This window comes from Pteronotus mesoamericanus, unplaced genomic scaffold, assembly GCF_021234165.1.
Source record: "Pteronotus mesoamericanus isolate MK-2021 breed Mesoamerican mustached bat unplaced genomic scaffold, CSHL_Meso_final contig_32, whole genome shotgun sequence".
Taxonomy (NCBI): Eukaryota; Metazoa; Chordata; class Mammalia; order Chiroptera; family Mormoopidae; genus Pteronotus; species Pteronotus mesoamericanus.
Genome location: NW_026555134.1, coordinates 3665079 through 3686322, shown reverse-complemented (window position 1 = coordinate 3686322; position 21244 = coordinate 3665079). Strand labels below are relative to the sequence as shown.

The following is a 21244-nucleotide window of genomic DNA, read 5'->3' as shown; positions in this document are numbered from 1 at the left end:
CAGAGGGTTTTGAATGCGCGGCCTTCGGGCTGCCACGGGCCCTGGGTAGATTTTCCAGGCTGGGTGGAGGCCCTGAGGGACGCGTTCAGCTCCCTTCTGCTCCCCACGCGCCCCAATCCACAGGCTGAGAGTCCCTCCTCCCCCGCCAGCGCGCCCACCCGCAGCGGGATCTCCAGAGGCCGAGGCTGGCGCGGGGCGCGCAGGGGAGACCGGGCGGCCAATAGAAGGAGGGGGTGGGATGGGGTAGGGGGTGCCCGGCTCCCCCGGGAACCGGGGTAGGGATGGGGTGCAGCTAGCAGGGAAAGCAGGGGATGGGTGTGGGTGCCAAGCTCAGTAGAGAGCCGGGGTGAGGTGGGGTGCAGCCAACAGGAAAAGTAAGGGGTGGGGGTGACGGTGCCTGGCTCGTCCGCCGCCGGTCACGTGAGAGTCAGCCGGGCGCGGGGCGGAGCCGGGCCGGCGCGGTAAATAGGAGCGGGGGCGGCCCGGGACGCTGCGGCGGCTGCTTCGGCACCGGCACTGACTCGGGGCGTCCTTGCCGGCTGCAGGCCCAGGCTCTTGGCGGCGGAGCTCGGTGAGTTCGGGCGGGCGGCGGGTCGGAGCGCGGGCGCAGCGCCACCCCGGCGGAAGTGACCTTGATGGGGGATGAGGAGACTGGAGCCCTGTGCGTCCCGCGTCGGGCCCACTCGGCGCCTCCGGAGACTGGCGGGGTGGGGAGACCCTCAGGCTATTACAGCCGGGCCAGCAGGGTGGCGACCGCGCACTCCTAAAAAGTCGCCCTGGTGAGAAAAGCGAAAAACCACGCGCTTGCTGGCAGCCGGGGCCCCAGCCCCGATCCGGCCGGGAAGATCGCTCCCGCCGCTTCCTCTAGGGTTGTGTTCTTGTCCCGGGCGGGGCACCCGACCCCAGGATCCGCCTGTCCCCAGGGCTGGCGCGGGAGGCAGCCCAAGCGGAGCCGGGCAGTTTGCAGGGGTGATCCGAGGGAGGAGCCTGCGAGGAATGGCCTGGCTCGGATCCGGGGGACTTTCGGCTAGAATCTGGCTACCCCGCGCCTTGTGGGTTTCTGGGCCACAGTTTCCCTAGCCAACTGCAGAAATAATAGTACCTACCTCCATCTGTTTTAGGTATTTTCTTATACCAGATGGTTTGCTTGGGCAACTTTCTGCACACAATCATACGCAATTCAGGGACCCCAGAAGACAGAAAGAGGAAAACAGGAACCTGGGACTGGGTGGATCAGGCTGGAAACCACATGAAAAGTTAAATCTACAGAAGGAAAGAAAAACTAAACGGAGCAGGATGGAAGGCTCTATAGGGTTCCAGGGCCCCGCACCCTGGGAGTGCGAGGGAGGAGGAAGAGGCCACACCTACTGCTTGACTGGCCACCTCCGGCCTAGGGGGGTGTGGGCAAGGGAAAGGCAGGGCAGAGTCCCCGGGGGCATCGCCTCTTCTCTCAAGCAATGACCCGCGCAGCTGGGAGAGGGAGCATTGAGGGAGCAGCGCGGACTGAGTGAGTTTGAGGGAGATAGGACTTGGATTTGTCGTCTTAGTGGGCCTTAGTCGACCCCTTCCCCGGACACTGAGGAGGGCAGCAGGCACAGGGAGAAGGACAGTAATCCAGGCCCCGGGTATCTCTGCCTGACCCAGTAGAAACACTCAGGGAGTGGGAGGGGGTCAGCACCGGTTTTTTTTACCTTGGGAAAACCTGATCCCCAAGTGCCTCCACTCTGAGGTGCGTGCAGCTGAGATTCATTCATCCGGGTGAGTCCGTAGGGGCAGGGTAAGTGAGAAGAAGGTGAAAGGCTTAGAAGGGAGTCTGGCTTGGCCAAGGCCACTTTCCTTTTCTTCCATTAAGTTCTTCGGGTAACAGGGAATTCTTTCCTGTTGACACTGGTGATGGTGACCAAAGGCCCAAGGAGCTGGGCTGGCCCCACCCTGTGGGGCTTTCCCCGAGGGAGGGTTGAAGGCACCCTGGAGGAAGGTTCTGCTCCAGCTTTTTCTGGGCATTTGTCCCATAGCTGGGGTAATAGCCGGTGGAAAGGTGCAGATTCCTCCCCTGGGGGCTTCGCAGGCCTGACCCAGCCTGGCTTCAGTAACTCTCTCCTGTCATATTGGGTCTGGGCAACCTGTTTCCTACTGGGACAGATGGTAAGAGTGGAAGCCTCTTGGCTCCAGGAAAAACCTGCCCCTGTGCTGCTGACTCAGCAGCTTGCACTGGGGCCTGTGGTTCTTTCCCAGCTGCTGAGCTGGGGAGGTGGAGTAGGAAGTTGCCCCCATTTTAGGGGTGAGAGATCCTTTGTGTTACTATTGGCAGCTGGATTGAGAAGTAAAGGGGGAGCATAGGTCAGGTGAGCCTTGCCAAGTCTGTTGGGTGATTTTTTAAAAATGTAAGTGGTGGTTGTGTAGGCTGCCCCTGCCATGGATAGAGGACTGAAATAATTGGGGGTGATGACTTCCAATGTCTGCCGCCTGTTTTGGAGAGTTTGACGTAAGGAAAGTATTCGGCGTGTGACGTTGAACTGTATGAAATGGGAAATTGTGGATGTCAGGGATGGAAACTGGGCATTTTCATAGAGTCCAATCTCATGTATAGAGAGGCGAGAGGGGGTTGACAATGAGTTGATGGATCAAGTTGAGACACACACAGATTTGGTTGTGCTCACTGGATATCGGGAGGCAGCGAGCAGTGTGCACCTAGACTCATGTCGTCATCTCTGTAAACTCTCTGCGTCGGCTCCAGGAGCCGCCTCAGAGGGGGGTGAATCTTTGGTCCTTCCTTGGCTGTTACAGTTCATATTCTGCCATAGTTTGGATAGGGAGGGGGATCTAGTGATCAAATGCCATTGCATATCTAGACTTTACCCAGTCCTGTTTTTAACCTCAAGCTTCATTCGCCACTCTCTTTCCACAGCACCTGGGGCCTCCAAGTCTCAGGCTTGTGTGGGGTTCATCGGGTGAGTGGGTTCCCTCTTGCTCACAGCTGTCCCTTTGCAGGGAGCAGGTTTCAGTTTCTTTGACCTGCAAGTCCATTTGTTACCACTTGACTTCTGGTCTTCCTGACGGACATCGTTGCTCCTTTCTCCTCTTCTCTATATAGTTTTTCTACACTATTTCCTACTTCTAATACTTTGTATCGATCCATGAAGAATGTTATTAAAAGTAGCATAACTTTAATTATACTGCATGTATCCTTTCCCATTGGTGTTTATGAGTGTTACTTGATATATACAGCTCTAGTTCATTCATCTTAAATGTACAGTGCATTTGTCTACTGAGGGACAGTTAGGTTGTTTTTGCTGTTTCATTGTCCTTACAGCACCACATTAAATATCTTTGGATAGCTCAGACTCTTTCAAGAGTTCCTCTGGGGCAGAAGCAGGAGAAGTTAAATAATTGCTGGGTCATGATGTGTCTTCCATTTTGCTAGATACTGACAAGAGCGCTTGGCGGCAAAGTTTTACCAACCTACACGCCCAGCAGTGTTGAGAGTTCCTGTTCCTCCTATTTCCCAACACTGGATATTATCAGACTTTGATTTTCCACAAGCACCAGTTTCCCTCACTTGGAAAACAAGAGCCTATACAGGACTTTTTACACGTTGCTGTTTTATGAATGCTGGGAGCCAGGAAGAAGGCATGCCTGCATTCCTGGCTGTGTTATCTGCCTCCCCCAGGCCAACAACTTATTTAGCCTGGTCATGAAGATAACCTGGAGTCTCCAGCAAGGATGGGGAGAGGAAGGTGGGAGGGATACTGGCAAGAGAGTACACCGAGTCAGCCCAGAGCACTAGAAACACACCTGCATATTCTGCCAAGAGGCCCAGGGGAGGCTGGGCTTCTCTATGACCCTCTGACCTGCTGACATGGACTTGGGCAGAATGTGCGGGTGTGCACACACTCAAGGCCCCTGGCCTCCAGGTTTGCACAAGACCTGGGTGGGTGGTGCCAGCCAATGGCTGTAGTCGCTCCAGGGCTGAGGCATTGTCCAGCATCTGCTGGGAGCCATCTGCCCTCCATTTGGGCCCACTTAACTCTGCAGGGTTTGGGAGGTACATTGTTCTGGTGGTCATGCAAGCACAACAAACCATCATTTCAGTGCTTGTCACTAAAAGTTGGAGGGTCATAATTTTTTATCCACACTAGGATACTTTTGATAATAAAAGGAATTACCCTGAGACAGCAACAGTTAACTGGCCTGGGAATTAGGGAGAGGTGTATTCACCCCACTGGTGAGTGGGAGGCTGTTTCCTAGTGGCAGTTCACTGTAAGGGCTGCCTGCTCAGAGACTGGGAGGGCGGGGGGGAGGGGGCGTGAAAAGCTGTTTGAAAAAAAGCATCCATCGCCTGTCTCCCAAGAGCCTTATGAGTTCCTTTTCCTGGGGCCCCAGGAGAGGAAAGCAGGGCTGAGCCAGAGAGGTGAAGCCTTTCTGTGGCTTGCTGTTGTGGTTCCAATATCTCAGTCGCCTGGTACCCATCCATCAGATGACCCATCCATCAGATGTCGTCCAGCCTGCGGCTGAGTTAGGGAGCCGCTGTGTTCCTGCGAGCTGGAGAAGCATGGGGCACTAATCTCATTTAAATCTCCAAGGAGTTCTAAAAGCTTTGATAAAGTAGTTGCAAGGGCTTTCAGAATCCAGGCAGTATGCCTATTTTATTTTATTTTTATTGATTGATTTTAGAGAGAGAGAGGAGAAGGGTGGGGAGAGAGAGAGGGAGACATCGATTTGTCGTTTCACTTACTTATGCATTCATTGGTTGATTCTTGTATGCGCCCTCACCAGGGAGTACACCCATTTTAGAAACTGAGACACGGAGATGTAGTGTCCTTGTCAGCATTTCAGTAAGTCAGTGTCGCTGGTGAGCAGAAGCTTCCAGAACTTTCCAGAACTTTGTCTGAACCATGTCTGGTTTTCAACAATACACAATTTTTTTACTGATCTGGGCCTTTCTGAGGTCCATGGTTTTAAGCCTAAGATAGTAATTTTTCTCTGTTCTCAGGATGTGGGCTTTTGTGGCTGATCTTGAGCAATGTTCCATTTGTGGACAGTGTGGCTGCGTGGTTTCCAGGCACTGTGGAAAAGCAGCAGCCCTGCTGTACCTGGTGGGAATTAGTCACTTATTTTGGACAGGCGATTGGCAGGTAGGTAGCAGGGGAAGTACCTGTGAGTGGCTGAGGCAAGTGCGGCCTTCTCACCGCCTCTCCTGCTTCCCTCAGAGCCTGCAGGGCTGGTGAGCAGTGCTGCTGGCGGCCAGCTGCGGTGGGCGCCTTCTCTGGGTCCCAGCAGTTGCTTGGGGTGGGGGTGTTTCAGCTGCAGGAAGCCAGGTTCTAGGGGATGGACAGCCAGCCTGGCTCCTGCTCATCCTCACAGTGCCGAGGCAGGTGACAGCTGGGCGGCCTGTCTGTTTCGTCTTGTTTTTCTAGCTTAAAGATTATAAGCCAAGAAGCAGTTAACCAAGTTTGCCTTAGGAGCAAAGCCATAAAACAGAAAAGACCACATCAAAGGCTGTGATTCAGAATCAGAAAGGAAAGGCCTTGGGTTTCCTTCAGGCCCGTGTTTGCAGCCCGGGCACTTGGATCGGTCACCACCGCGCTGCGCAACATTGCGGTGTAACTGGGCAAACAAGTCAAAGGGGAATGAAGATCTGCCTCAGTTTGTTGTGTGTGTGTGTGCTATCATGGTCAGAAGTTTAAGAATAACTGCCATTATCAGCAGCAAGAGGCAAGACCAGTCTTTGTGGAAGAGAAAGAAACTGTTAAGAGTTCTCTAGCAACAGTTCACTCAACCTTCACACCCCTCCCACCTCCCCACCCTCTCCCTAATATATATACATATATGTGTGGCAAACCTCATTTGTGGCTATTGGCAAAAGGCAGGCATGTGATATTTTGATTCTTTAGAACCAACTGTGAATCAGGTCAGCAGTATATGAACAGCAGCAGTGGGCAAGGAAGAGCAAAGTACTGGTCGTGAAAGACATGCTGGATATTCGCTCATCTTTTTCTGTGTTAGCCAGGAGATCGCAGCTGGCATGTTTGGAAAGTTCAAACAGAAGTGCCGTCTCTCAGATTCAGTACAGGTTTAGAATCCAGTCAACCAGCCCAGGCCAGTGTGGTTCACTTGTTTGAAGTGTCACCCCATAAACTGAAAGGTCTCAAGTTTGATTCCCGGTAAGGGCAAGTGCGTAGGTTGTGGGTTTGGCCCCTGTTTCGGGCATGCACTGGAGGAAACCGATTGATGTTTCTCTCTTACATCAATGTTTCTCTTCCTCCCTTCCCCTTTTGCTGAAATCAGTAAACGCGTCCTCCAGCGAGGATTGAAAAGACAAAAAGAAGAATCCAGTCTACTTGAGGGCTGTATAATCACTTTAAAAAAAAGGAGGGGGCAGGTGGCAGCCAAAACTGATTGTGTGTCTTGAGAGATGTCAGGACTCGAAGCCTCCTGTGATGTGGCGTTGGCTCCTCGCCTTCTGTGTTCATCCTGTCTCTTCCCAGAGTCCCAAGGTCCACATTAGTCCTAGGAATGGCTTCAGGGTGTTCTGGGGAATGGTGCTTCTCTGAGGGGAGATAAGTAGGATCACTGTTTTTCTCACACAACATTCTATAGAGCTTCTGTGGGATGTGCTTTCATGTAAACTGGTAAGTGCTGTACGGGTCTGGAGAGAAAAGAAATGAGAGAAACTGCCCCCCTCCCTGCCTTTAGCTAGATATTAGCTTGGAAAGGGGGAAGCAGGGGGTAGTGGAATCTCAGGTCGACTCAGGAGGTCCAGCTGACCAAGGAGCAGGAGCAGCAGCAGCGGCTGCCCCCCATTCTCGTCTCCACCAGCCCACACCCTGAAAGGCAGTAGGGTGACTTGCAATGTTCTTATTCTGTTGGGGGCCCCTCCCTCATGAAGTAAGAACTTTCTGTTCATTCTCTCCTGTAATTAAGAGAGGGAAATGCACAGAATTGAGAACTAAAAGGAAAATGTTTGCCAGAAAGGGGAAGTGAAACCTCTTCTGCTTCATGCTAAGGCCACGGCATCCATGAACTGCTTGTCAACAGCACAGCCTGTCGTTTCAGCCGTTAGCATGCAGTTTGTCCAGTGCTCGTGATTTGTGGGAATGTGGAGAGAAAGAAATCTGTCTGGCGCCCACTGCTCTCGGGTATCTTTGTCCCCTCCAGGAGGAGAAGTTTGACTTCGTATTCTTTGTGCTCTCAACAGTCTCAGGACCCTCCGGATAGAAGCCGATTGGGAGGTTAATTGGGGTTAAAATCTCATTTCTAACTCAGACTCTTCCTTGTGATGTGCAGGCGTTGTGGACGGGGCTGGAATGGACCGGAAGTCTCTGGCACAGGCTAGGTAGGGGTGGAGGAAAGAAGAGAGCGGGAGGGAAGGCGGAAGGGTGGCTAGTCAGACCTGGAAGCTGAACGGGCCCAAATGAGCAGCGCTGCGTTGCCTTCCACTGCGGAGCAGCCTGCGCCAGGCGCCCTGCCCACCCTCATTTCACCCTGGACTTCTGCCTGGAGAAACTAATGGCCATGAGCTCCATGGTACAGGCGGGGAAACCGAGGCTCGGTGCAGGTTGGTGCTCAAGGCTGCAGTTAGTGAGTGGGCAAGCCACGACCCTGGATTCCGTGTTCTCGGAGCTCAGTGCTCACCCTCACTGCTGGCTACGGTGGCTGTTGACCCCAACTTGAACCCCAGCCCAGACACTCTCCCATAATGCCGTGGCACTGTTCCTGGGCAGCTGGGGCTGAAAGGAAGAGCTTCTCGAACACACTCAGTCTGGATAGGCTGGGAGTCAGTGGGTCACAGGTCTGGAGTTCACAGGGGGTACCCTGGTTCTCCACTGAGGTTCTAGGGAGAGAATAAAGTGACAGGAAATACGGAGGAGGGCCTGAGGAACCAAAGGAAAAGCAGGGTGAGTGCATGAGAGGCATTCTGGTGCCATTGCAGGGGGGAGCGGGGAGGGGAGGGTCTGGTAGGACTCAGGACCTGGCGGGGGGTGGGGGGCACTGCGGTTGTCCTGGCGGGAACTGAGAACCATCTGGGAGGTGGGAGGTGGGAGGTGCCTGTGTCCTCTCCCACCACAGAAATCTTGTTTTAAAATCTGAGTTGCCATGGAAGTGCTACCATTCTCTGCCAGCTTATGATTTGACATCTCAGCAGGTGACTGAGCACCCCAGGGGTACCTGGGGATGCTCCCTTGGCCCTTCAGGAAGCATTCTGCCGGGACGGCCCTCTGCTCGAGTTTCTCCTGTAGCAGAAAAGTGTTAAGATGCCCAGTGTCAGTCAGGGGGCGTTGATAAAAGGAAGGAACCCAACTGCTTTGCTCCCCAGATTGCTCTTTGCCCTTTTCACCATTTGAGGACGCAGCAAGAGAGTCACCTAACAGTTTGGAGGTTGCGTGGGTCCCTGACATGGGGTCATGTGAGTGGCAGCCTCCCCATGAGTCACAGAAAATGGGAAGGTTAAGTGCTCTGAGCGGAAAGTCAAGCAGGGAGGGAGCCTTGCTGGTGGCCAGGGAGATGCCTGTGAGGGCACGTTAAAACGGCGCTTTCAGGGGCGGGCAGCAGGCGGGCTTCGGTAGCTCAAACTGTTCTTAAAGAACATGGCTTCAAATATAATGTGTTCATTTTTTAAAAAAAGAATATATAGTGAAAAACAAGTTCCCCTGTTCCACTTACTACTTTTGTGTGTTTTTCTTAAGGTTTTATGTGGAGTGACAGGAATATACTCCTATGTTGCTTATTGGGTTCACAAGTTTAGCATGACTCACCTGCGGAGTATATCTTGGGCGTATTTACTTTATAGGTACAATGGTACAATATGATTCATTTTAAACTAGTTTGTCTCTGAAGGAGCTGCTTTGTATCCAATTATTTCACCATTTACTCTGTTACTCAACACTGACTGGGTTTCTGGTCTTCTACTAATACAGAGACTATTGAGGGAACATCCGTGAACCAGTGTATTTCCATTTTGAGGCTGGTAGGATAAATTTCAAAGTATCAGATTGCTGAGTCAGAAGGCATGCAGATTAAAAAGTTGATAGACATGGCCAGGTAGGCCTCTGCATCTTGGTCCCTGCCACCGGGCAGTGCGACAGGTCTGCTTCCCCACATCTGACCCCTGCCCAGCACTATCGAACTGTCCTGCCTTTGCCACTCTGATGGAAGATAAATATCGCCTTAACCTTATCTGTATCTGCCTGTGGATGAGCCATCTTCTAATACCTGTGTTGGCTATTTATAGTCTTTTTCTGTAAATTCACTGTGCATGTCCTTTTGCCATTTTTCTGTTCCACTGCTTCTATTCTGATTTTAAGAGCCCTCTGCATGTTAAGGAAACAAAACCATAAGTATATGTAAGCCTTAATGTATATGTCACGTTTTGTTATTCTAGAAGAGACTTTATTTTTATATCATCCGATATTTTCCCTTTAAGGTTCTGTTTTATGTCAATCTTAGGCATTCCTCACTCCAATATTACATTTTTAAAAGTGCGTTTATTTTCTTCATACTACTTGGTGTTTTTAGTCAAGACTTTTGTTCCATCGCACTTTTTGTGTGTAAGGAATCTAGCGTGAAGATTTAGCCTTACTTTTTTTTTCCGAAGTGCGTAGCTAGTTGTGCAAGCACCATCTACAGATACACGCAGTTTTCTCGCTCGCCTCTCCCACGCACACTGAATTCCCCACACAGGACATGCTTTTGAAAGGTCTGTTGTCTGTTTTGTTGATCAGACTGGCCCGGGCCAGCATCGCCTGGGGGTTACAATGTGTTTACCACGAGGACCAGGCCTCCTTCCTTCTTTTTTCTGCAACTGTCAACTCTCTTCCTCTTTCCTTTCTTTGTTACCCATATGCATTATAAGCAGACGAATTGCTGCTTAAGCAACAATTAAGTTTAAATAGTCCCTCAAATATAATTCACTGTGTGGCAGGTAGTATGTTAAGTCCTGTCATCTTCATGTCACCTTCACGGGAAAGCTCAGCACACACATGCTCACAGTCCCCATGGTATGGGTACTCCACAAGGCCCAGCCGTGGTTTGGCACCGGGACACATTTCTTGTTTTCATAGAGCTGCTGGCCTGAGAGCATGATTCAGGGGCTGAGCTGGAAATCTCTGATCTCCTGACTCACAGCCAGTCCTGCATCAAAGGGCCATAGCTGTGGGGTAATGGTTTCCCTTCCTGGAAGGCCTGTCTCTGGAACCGGAAGCAGAGCCCTTGGCCAAGTGGAAAAACCAGAGAAAATCACAGGAGGCTGGTGCCAGTGGCCAAACCAGATCTGTGCCCCGGGCTCTCCTGAGAGGTGCACAAGCTGACCTTAGCTTGGCTTGTGTTTTGCTTGTTTTGCATCCAAAATGTGGCCCATGAAATTTTTTTGCATTCTTTTAATCCAACTGTGACGTAATCACAGAGACAGGCTGTTGACTCTTTCAGAGCAGTAACTTGGGAAAAGTCTCAACTTTGTCCACACATCCATGGAGAGGCCAGTTAGTGATAGTGGAAAGAGCACTGGACTCAATTTAGCCTGAAGATGCAGATGTATTTAGTTGTGTAGGACAGACTGTTAGTATTGCTCGTTGCCTGGGCCCTGGGGCTTTCATAGACAGCAGGTCAGCCTGGGCCTGGTCCTCACAGCTCTCAAGGTAGTCTGGGCTGCAAACCAGCCATCCAGTGAATAGCACTCAGCTGCTCCGGGGCCTCACTGCAGGCAACGCCGTCTCTCTGCACCCCAGCTTTCTCTGTCTTGGTTCCCAACCACCTGTAGGAGAAGCACACGGTCCATCTTGGTCCATTCCGGCTGTTCCAACAGAATACCACAGACTGGGTGACTTCTAAACAGCCATTATTTCTCCCAATCTGGAGGCTGGAAGTCCGCGGTCAGGGCACCAGCGAGGCTCTGGGGGCACACTTCCAATCACAGACTCCTCACTGTGTTTTCACATGGTGGAAGGAGCAAGGGAGCTCTCTGGGTCTCTTTTGTGAGGGCACTAATTCCATTCATGAGGGCTCCACCCCCGTGACCTAGTCACCTCCCTGAGGCCCCACATCCTAATACCATCACCTTGGGGGATAGGGTTTCAACAGGAATTTTGGAAGGAACACAAGCATTCAGTCCATAACATGGCCTTGTGTGCTGCGGGCACAGGTGGGACTCTGAGACAAAGCCCAGGAGCCCGTGGGCACCGTAGGTCCTTGAGGGTTCTCTGCTGCTATACCCAGGCTTGAAAAAAGAGGTAATTGGGGGGACAAAGAGGGACAAGTAGCAGCCAGGACAAAAACATGGGGCTTATGACCACTAGGTTGTACCTCACCCAGAACCATGGGGCCTGAAGTGGTGCCCTTTTTGTATGTGGAGCACCTGAATGGAGTGGAGGAAAAGCAGCCTCTGATGTCTTTGTATCCTTTCCTTTCTAGGTGAATTTAGGATCCAGCTTCCAAAATGTGGCAGCTCTTGGCCACCCTCAGTTGCCTGGTGGTGCTGACCAGTGCGCGGAGCAGGCTCAATTTGCAGCCCCTGTCAGATGAGCTGGTCAACTACGTGAATAAACGGAACACTACATGGAAGGTGGGCTGCGGGGCCCGCTTCCTGCACGTTTCCTGTCCAAAGGCTGCGCGTGGGGCACTCCGACTCCCGCAGCGGTGGCTGCAGCCGTGGCCCCCAGGGCGGTTGCAAATCCGATTCAGAGTCATGGCTGCTCGGGAGCTCACCCACCTCCCCCGCGCCCCCCCATGCCTGTGTGTGTGTGTTGCCCCTGTGGGCACATGGAGGGGTATGGGGAATAAACAGGCTTTGGAAGCACCCTAAATGGGTGTCCCATGAGCTCCACTGGCGGAGGTGTTGTGGCTCATCAATACTAGCAGCTCCTTGATTCTATTTTGCCCAGCCCTAAGGCCTGGCACTTTGGGAACCAAGAAAGGAGGAATAGGCCATCTTCAGGGCTGCAGGGGTTCTCTCTTGACATTAGCAAAAAGAAGAGACACCCACTGCACTGAGTGTTGGACACGACCCACGCAGTCCCTCTGGACTGGCCCTGGCCTGCTCTGCTGGGTGCCCGTCTTTGTCTGTTCAGGACACGGTCACACAGTGCCAAACACTGGGTGGCTCATAAACAGGAATTTTTTGCTTACAGCTCTGGAGGCTGGAAGTCTAGGCGCAGGTGCCAGCACAGTCAGGTTCTAGTGTGGGCCTCTTCCAGGCCGCAGAGGGCTGGCCTCTGTGTCCTCACTCAGTGGGAGGGGCATCTCTAGGGTCTCCTTTAAAAGGGCACTAACCCCCTTCTTGAGGATTCTGCCCTGCAGACTTAAGGACCCTCCAAAGGCGCACGTCCCACTATCACCCCATTGCAGCTTAGGTTTCACCATGAATTTGGGGGAAATTTGGTTTGTGGCCGTAGACCGGCCCCTTCGCTCTGCTGAGTTGAAAGGGATGCCTGGCCTTGTCCAGCCTTGAATGAGGACAACGTGCGTACTCTCACCCAGCGTGTCCCCGGGACGCCCCTCTGCTGGTGGGTGACTTGTAGATGGGCTCTCTTCCAGGCTGGACACAACTTCTACAACGTGGACCCAAGCTACGTGAAGAAGCTGTGTGGCACCAAACTGGGTGGGCCCAAGCTGCCCCAGAGGTGAGTGCCCACCCACGGGGGCTTGAGCAGCAGGTGTGTGTTTGGGACAGTGGGAAGGAGGGAGGAGAGAAGGCCTGTCTGGCGTCCACGGGTCTCACTCCTGCAGAGACTCTGCTCGAGGGACAGGACTCGGCACCCAGTGCCACTGTTTCTTTTAGTGCTTCTCCAGGTGGCTCAGAGCCCCAGCGGGAAGGTCCCAAGTCTGGGTCGCCACAACCTGGATGGGCCCAGTATTGAGTAAGGAAAATACAAGAAAAGCCATGTGATCTGCCATTCAAGTTTTACTTTTCTAGAAAATTTCGGATGTTTTCATGTAGACATTATGACTCTTATGGGAAGCATTAGAAAAATCTAACAGCGAGGATGGGATGGTGAAGCTACGGGACATCACACAGTGGTGAAGATATTAAAAATGATGTGAGGAGCCTGGGCAGACGCTTGTGGTCGGGCGTGGGGTGGGGGAAACAAGAAACACGGTTATTCGGACCCTGTGTCTAAAACTCTTGAAAAATAGCCATGAAATTAGTCTAAAAAGAAGCATGTGGAATAAGTTGTGTTAAGCAGTAGGATCAGGTTTTGTTTCCTAAAATTCCAAGGGGGATGCCCTGGCTGGGTGGCTTGGTTGGTTGCAGCATTGTCCCATATACCTTAACATTGCGGGTTCAATTCCCAGTCAGCGTACATACCTAGGTTGTGGGTTTGATCCCCATTTGGGGCACATACAGGAGGTAATCATATGATGTTCCCCTCTCTCTCTCTCTCTCTCTCTCTCTCTCTCTCTCTCTCTCTTCCCCCCCTCCCTCCCCCTCTCCCCCACCACCCCTCCTTCCCTCTACCCCTGGTCCTTTCTTCTATATGTTGTGGGCCTCACCTTTCTAGGTGACGGTCCGCAGTCAGCTGGCCTTTGTAGGGATGGGATGGGGGACAGCACAGATGGTAAGATGCAAGCTAATAATGGAGACCTTCTTTTATCCAGAGTTCAGCTTGCTGGGGACATAGCTCTGCCTGAAAACTTCGATGCCCGAGAGCAGTGGCCACAATGCCCAACCATCAAGGAGATCAGAGACCAGGGTTCCTGTGGCTCCTGCTGGGTGAGGCCCTGCTGGCCGGGAGTGGGTAGGGCCAGCGCTGGGGGTGGTCTGGGGGTGACCCGGAGAGCCGGGATTGGACCAGCTGTGACGAGGCACATTGCATAAGCTTCCTGAGTCTCAGTCTTCACCAGTATGAACGTAATCAAGATCCCCATGACTGTGAGTTACTGCAAGGACCAGGCAGAAGAAAGAATGTGTGAGGCACCCTTGACAGGGCACGGCCTGCGTGTGGGTTGTGAAATGTTTTTATTTCTCCGTCTGACATGCTGTGCTGGTCCATCAGCAAGTAGCATCAGTCTTGACTCCTACTCGACATCATGAAGACTCAGCCATTCTATATCAATGAGCTGTCTTAATTTTGTTTGTTTTTTTTAAATCTGTGGTAAAATAATATAAGTTGAATCATCGTAGTTGTTCTCAGGTGTACGGTTCAGTGGCGTTAAGCACATTCCGTTGCGTAGCCATCACCACCATCCATCCACCCCCAGAGCTCTTGTCTTGGAAAACCAAAGCTCTGTCCCCATCCGTCCTCCCCTTGGCCCCCAGTGACCACCCTTCTACTTTCTGTCTCTATGACTTGGGTTAGCCTGGGTACCTCATAGGATATTTGTCCTTTGTGTGAGTTGTGTGTTTAAAAGTCAAAGCTGCGTGTTTCAGAAATGAACGGAGTGCTACCCACAAGGTCTGAGGTGCCCACTGTGATCCTCCAAGGTGGTGGCTGGGGGGCCCCGCAGCCCAGGAGTGGGGCTCACCCAAGTGGGGCTTGTTTCTGCAGGCGTTTGGGGCTGTGGAAGCCATCTCTGACCGGATCTGCATCCTCAGCAATGGGCGTCAAAGCGTGGAGGTGTCTGCCGAAGACCTGCTCACCTGCTGTGGCTTCCAGTGTGGAGAAGGGTGAGTCTGAGGCAGCACCTTCCACCGAGGGAGCCCAGGCCCCTGGAAATGGCACTGGGTAGGGGGGACGTCCCTGGGCTGAGGCGGCCTCCGGTGGGGAGCCACCGAGGCTCCCTGGGATGCGAGTGGCACGCCTTCAGGACGGTCGGTGGTCAAGCGTGGCTGCTGCTTTCTGGGAGGTTCCTGAAACCAGGCTGGCCCCATAGGACTGGCTGTGGACAGTGGGTTCTAGGCAAAACAGATGGGCTCAAGACACGTGCCTGAGATCTGGTTTTAGTCACCCCTGTTCCATTTTCCTGCTCCAGGAAGTGCCTCAGGGCCTTTTTCCTTCTCTGTAATTAAGGGTAGTGGTTCCCTAGATTGGCCATACTGCCTTGGTGCTGCCCTCTTAAAAAAAGAAGAAGAAAAAAGGTGTGTCCAGGCCTTACCCCACACCAGTTAGGTTAGAATTTCTGGCCTTGTGTTTCTTTCAGTACCCGGAGAGTTCTCTGGGCTACCTGATTCACAATCCGTGTCATAGAAAGGACACAACCTGGTTTGCTATAGACATGAATGTGAACGTCCTGTCTTCCTGAGGGTGTTGACGGGTGGGGCATGGGGGAGAACTTGGGTGATTCCCTGGAAAAAGGGACGGTCCAGGGATGATGAATTGGGGGTCTCTGGGGATGTGGGACAACTGTTGGGCCAGTTGCCAAAGGCAGTGGCGGACCCACCAGGCAGTGGTCTGGGAGCAACCAGCACCTCTCATGATGACTACGATGACTGTTAATGAACGGCTCTTTTCTTAGCTGCAATGGGGGCTTTCCCTCCGGTGCTTGGAACTTCTGGAAAAAACAGGGCCTGGTGTCCGGTGGCCTCTATGACTCCCATATAGGTGAGTGTCTGCCCTGAGTCCCTATCTGGCCAGATGAGTTTTATAAGCAGTGAATAATAATGGTCTTGTTTTCTACTGTAAAGCGAAGGCTGAGGGCTGAGGGTTGAGGGCAAGAGTGCAGGGCTGAAAAATAGGGTAGAAAGACCAGCCCATCTCCTCAATGGCAGAATTAGCCACGGGTGGGAGGACAGGCCCAGGCTGCCGACTGGAGGGTAACTGCTGTCCCCCCTAGTCACCACCTCCCCCCACCGCCCCCGCCACCCTGATCCTTTCTGGCATCGAGGGCCCTATGTAGGGGCTGTTGGCCGACACCCTCCTTTCTACTTGGTCACAGGTTGCAGACCCTACTCCATCCCTCCCTGTGAGCACCACGTGAATGGCTCTCGGCCCCCATGCACGGGGGAGGGGGGAGACACCCCCAAGTGCAGCAAGATCTGCGAGCCGGGCTACAGCCCATCCTACAAAGAAGACAAACACTTTGGTAAGCATGCCGGCCGGAGACCTGCTGACAGCCTTCCCCAGCCAAGAGGAGGGAGGCCAGAGCGGCCTCATCTTAGTATCAGGGACCCAGGTCGGAGAAAGGAAGGGCATTAATGCCTCTCTTGCCGGCCTGTTGTGTGTTCTGTCTCCGCCCTGAATTCCGTATCAGGAATGTTGCCTTCGAGTCAGACCCTCAGAGTTGGAGGGCACCAGAGCCCTCTTTTTACAGGGGAGGGACCTGGCCTAGTCCTCCTGGGTCCCATTCTGCCCTCCAAGGGCATGGTCTCCCACTTCTCAGCTTCCAGATCCAGCTCAATCACTCCTCCCTCTGGGGGGTTCCCTAATCACCGCCATTCCCTCCATCCTCCGCAACCCGCCTCCCAGGCCTGGCGAGTCCCCGAGAGGCTCAGTCTTCACCTGGTGGCTCCCCGTAAATCAGTGCATGATTCACGGGTGCTGCGGGAGGCACGTCTCACCCCACTTACTGGTTCATTTGCCAGGATGCGACGCCTACAGCGTCCCCAGTGATGAGAAGGAGATCATGGCAGAGATCTACAAAAACGGCCCAGTGGAGGCAGCCTTCTCGGTGTATTCAGACTTCCTGCTGTACAAGTCTGGTGTGTGCTGACCCGATGGCCACAGCGGGAGGGGGGTCTGGGTTCAGGTGGGCCCACAGGGCTTGCGCAGAGGAGGAAGGCAGGGTGTCCGGGAGCAGGGTGGTGTCGGGGCTCCCCCATCCCTCCACAGCTCGCCTGATGCTCTAGTCGCAGCTCTCAGCGGCTGCCCCTGCTCTGCCCTCTTGCACCTGTTTGCCTCGTCTGCACATGCTATTCAGATTCCCTCTCCCAAGTGTTTCTATTAATATACGACGGATTCCCGCTCATTCCATTCACCCCATAACAGCCAGCTCTCAAGTATTTTCTCAGGGAAGCCTTTCCTCACCTCCCTGCAGCCTCTGGCTCCCACCTCCATTCACCTCCACTGCTTTATCGGTTTATTCTTCACATTGTAACTGTAGGTTGTATGTGCCTGGACTGAGTGACCCTCTTGACTCATCTTTGTCTTGGCAAAGCCCTAGCATCATGCCAACCATCTAATGGATGAGGAAGCAGGGGGCACCTGCTGTGTGTGATGCGGTGGTGACCTGAGATGGCACTCAGCCCCGAGAACTGCCTTACTAACCCCCGTTCCAGATGAGCAGTCTGTGCTAACCGCTTCTGTCTCGTGTACATTCTGCTAGATTGGAAACTTCAAAGCTCTCAATGCTTATAAACAAAGTATAGACAAAGGAAGATAATTTCTGGAAAGAAAAATACTTTTTTTTTTCACTTTTTTTTTACTGTATTTTTTTTTCCATTGCCATTTAGTCCCCTTATACCTCCCTCCCCCTGAGAAAAAAATATATGTATAAAACTGGTAGTGCGTAACACAGTCCCCACCCATGTTATAAAAGGATACATTTCTAGCTTGACTGAGTGATTTATGAGGGGATAGTCCGGTTGGCCAGCCCTCTGAGCTCTTTAGCTGGTCTCTCTCTCCATCGATTGGATTGACAGTGGCTGCTACCAACTCAGCCTGTCTCCTGCATCACCGCTCCAGGGTGACCCCAGAACAGCAATTTAACTCTTTCAGCCACAGGATGCTTTGACAAATAAATCATTACATAGAGTTCCAGTTACATAAAACAGACAATTCATGTTTTAACATTAAACTTATTTCTTAAATTAGAATTTATAACTCTAGTTTTAAAGGTAACCAACAAGCATGTTTTGTTAGCCCCATTTTAATATTCATGTAACATTTTTGTGTGTGTCAGTCTTTCAAAAATATATTTAAATAATTGCCGCACATAGAACCCAGTTTGAAAACAATGGCAGGCCTTTGGGGCCCTCTGGCACCGTCTGCCCTGACTGGGGACACCAGCTGAGTTGGACGGATACTGTGAGAGATGGGGCAGCGGCTTGGTCTCAGCCTGAACGGCTTTCTTCCTTCCCCAGGAGTATACCAGCATGTCACTGGAGAAATGGTGGGAGGCCACGCAGTTCGCATCCTGGGCTGGGGAGTGGAGAACAACACCCCCTACTGGCTGGTTGGCAATTCCTGGAACACCGACTGGGGTGACAATGGTGAGTGGCTGCTCCCTTCCTGCTAAGAATAGGGGGTTAAGAACCAGAACACAGTTGTCATCTTGTCTTCCTTTGCTCTGCCCACTGCACAGCTCCAGCCCTAGGCCTTGGGCTTAGCTGTGACCTTCCAGGTGTCCAGGTGTTAGTGGCCTGGGGTTTCCGTCTGTCACAAGGGTGGCTTCTGACCCCAGGAGGGTGGAAGCCTCAGATCGCTGTGCCTTCCAGTTCCCCTTGTACCAGGTGCAGCGACGGGGTACTTGGGTCGAAAGGAAGTAGCATCCAGTGGCTTCATGATGGGGAGCTGGGCTGCTGGACAGACTGCAGACTCTGCTAGAGCACCCTGCTGTCAGCCTAGAGCTGGTTTGCTGTCTATCTCGGGGCTAGCCTGGTGACTTCGGCTCCTGGGTCTTTCAGGGATGAGCCTGAGTATGCTGGCAAAAGCCAACACTCAAGGCACACTTTAAAGGCACCTTACTTATGCTTTCCAGGCTTCTTTAAAATCCTGCGAGGACAGGATCACTGTGGAATCGAATCAGAAATCGTGGCTGGAATCCCATGCACGAAGCAGTACTCGGAAAGGATCTAACCTGCTGTGGGCCCTTGCAGCCAGTCCTGGGTGGTTTTTCCCTAAACATAGCCAGTAGGACTGGGGATGAGAAGAGGGATAGGAATGCCTTTTATTCTTTGAGGTCAAGTAGGATACAAGAGGTTTTAGACAGGACGTGAAGGACTGGACTGGGCCAAACCTTGTGTCTACCACGAGAGCTCTTCCAAGGAGACACATCCAAGGCCGGGCTACCTCCCAGCCATTCAGTGGACTGTTGTCACAATGCACTTAGACCACATAAGCCACCGCTGCAAGCCAAGCCGATCCTTCCCCCGTAGACTAATGCTGTTCTGGCTCTCCCTGCAACCACCTCCACATCCATCCTCCTTCCCCGTCTGTGCATCACCAGGGAGCACGACAGGCCTGAAGGGTTTGTAGATTTTCCCAAAGGATGAAATTGATTTCCTAACAAGGCAGCTTTCCACCCATCAGCAGTACCTCCACGCCAGTAGCTTTCTAGATTTGGAAATAAGTCGAGAAGAGAAATAGTGGGGCAGCCCTTTGAAAAAAGCCACTCTCCCAGGGCCCCTGCATCTGTTGAGCTTTGCAGTGCTGCTAACCTGCTCTGATCTTGTCCTTGGCATGATTCTTTTTTTAAATAGAAGTTTTATTTTTTTGTGTGCCTCAACCAATCATGAGAATGGAAGTCAAACAGTTTGAAGAGCTGTGCTAGTTTTACAGACTGTCTCCTTAAAACAAAAATGGGTGGTCTCGATCTGACTGACCTACTGACCTCTGATGCTACAGTGAAATAGTTTGGGAGAAACCAACTTTTGTTGTTACAAATCACTGCTTCGCCTGTTCAATCACAAGGAATGGAATGACTGTGCCAATAAAAATTTCCTTCAATGTGAAGTTTGTGTTGAGGTTGGATCTCCAAGATCATTTGTCTCCACTGTAGACATAGCCGCTGCTGTCCACACTTATCCCCCAGAAAGAATCATGTTCTTGTGGATCTGGATGCTCTTTAGACTCTAATCAGGGCTGTCTTGCTTCAAATGGGGGGAATGAAATAAATGCCTTATTTTGGCTTCTCACTGCTCTAGTGTACTTTTAAACCATGGCTATAATCTCTTGCATTCCCTGTCATTCTTGGCAACCCTTCTCTGTAAACGCACCCCCACAGTGTACCCAAAGCATGATGAGCTCAGCCTGTGCTTAGTGTTATGAACTTAGTTGTTTCCTTTTTCCTAACAACAAACCAACAGAAACCGATGGATTTAAATAGGCGTGTTGTATTGGTGATGTCATAAACCTGGTGTCCCGCTAGAGAACCAGCTTTCCCTGGTTCCCTCCCGTGCTGGGATGGGGGTGGAGGCAGAGCCTGCGTGTGGTGTTCTGAGTTCCGTCTGATTCTTCAGGGTGCACTGCTGGGTAAGAACTCTTTCTTTGGATAGGCCTTGCTAAGGATCATAAGCAATGAAGGGCACCAGTTCTTGAGGGAACGGAGGAAACTAGAATAGGCATCCATCTCGCTGGCCTGTCAATACTTCAAGTTATTTCCTTTCCAGAATGGAAGCTGGACTAGGCTTTTCCCAAAATCATGCCAAATTTGCCTTCTGATGTGACTCAGAACACTTGGTGAACATTGTAAGAAAAATATGTGAAACTCATCATAGCAGGTACGAGATGGTTAGCAAGAATTAATCACACCTATAAATCTGTGACCATTTTATTGAATGTAAACCAATTATAACTCCAATGAAATTCTGACATTCTGCCTACTCCCAAACTGAGTAGCAGTTCCATTTCCACATACTTTCTCCTCCCTCCACCATATCGCCTACAACTCCATCCCTTACCCTGAAAGCCAGCAGAGATCTACTGAATAGTGTAACAAAATCAGTTGCAGGTCAGCCTCACACTTGGCATGAGTCTTGATGGAAAACCACCATAAAAAATAAAAATTTCGTAACTGGGATCAGTATCAATACTTTAATAAACTTCAAATTACTGCCATTGATCATTACACCTCACCAATAACCTCAGCTACTTCCCTGAGGAAAATGTAACAAAATATTCTGAGAGTAGTAATCAAGTGGACTGTATGCCAGGAACACTATATATTTGATTAAAGTGAGAGCCAAGTTGCCAATAAAGGACGCCCAATTTGAATTTCAGATTAACAAATAATTTTTATATAAATAGGTTCCATGAACTATTTCAGGTATTTATACTAAAAAAAAAAGTTTATCTGAAATCCAAGTTTAACTGGGTTTAACCTGCATTTTTTCTGGCAGGTTCAGTAGAGAAACATTTAAAAGGGAAGCATCTGCCAAAGAACTTTGGAGCTGGAATGAGGTCTAAGACCTTTGCACCTTTCGGTGATAGTCAGAATTATGGAGCTTTATAGCTGGGAAAGACCTAAGAGATCCCCTAACCCACAGAGCAGCTCAGCAAGGCTCTGTCCACCGTGAACTTAGCAGAACTAATCTTAAGATTTCAACACAAATTTTTAACAACCTACCCTTGAGTCTCAAACCAAGTTTTGATGCTTTAAACTACTGGGAAGATTACTGCTGAGTCTGACTCACAGCTATATGGCAGGTACGTGGCAA

The 21244-nt window shown here is 51.5% G+C and overlaps 1 protein-coding gene across 1 annotated transcript; it reads left to right on the top strand.

Moving 5' to 3' along the window:
* The first annotated feature begins 435 nt into the window (after nt 1–435).
* CTSB (cathepsin B) lies at nt 436–19541 on the top strand. Its single transcript, XM_054576043.1, has 10 exons — nt 436–571; nt 11407–11557; nt 12529–12614; nt 13591–13705; nt 14481–14599; nt 15388–15473; nt 15808–15954; nt 16454–16570; nt 17951–18079; nt 18568–19541. The coding sequence occupies exons 2-10, from the start codon at nt 11432–11434 to the stop codon at nt 18663–18665; spliced, it is 1023 nt and encodes a 340-aa protein (XP_054432018.1). The 5' UTR covers nt 436–571; nt 11407–11431; the 3' UTR covers nt 18666–19541.
* Nucleotides 19542–21244: the final 1703 nt, after the last annotated feature.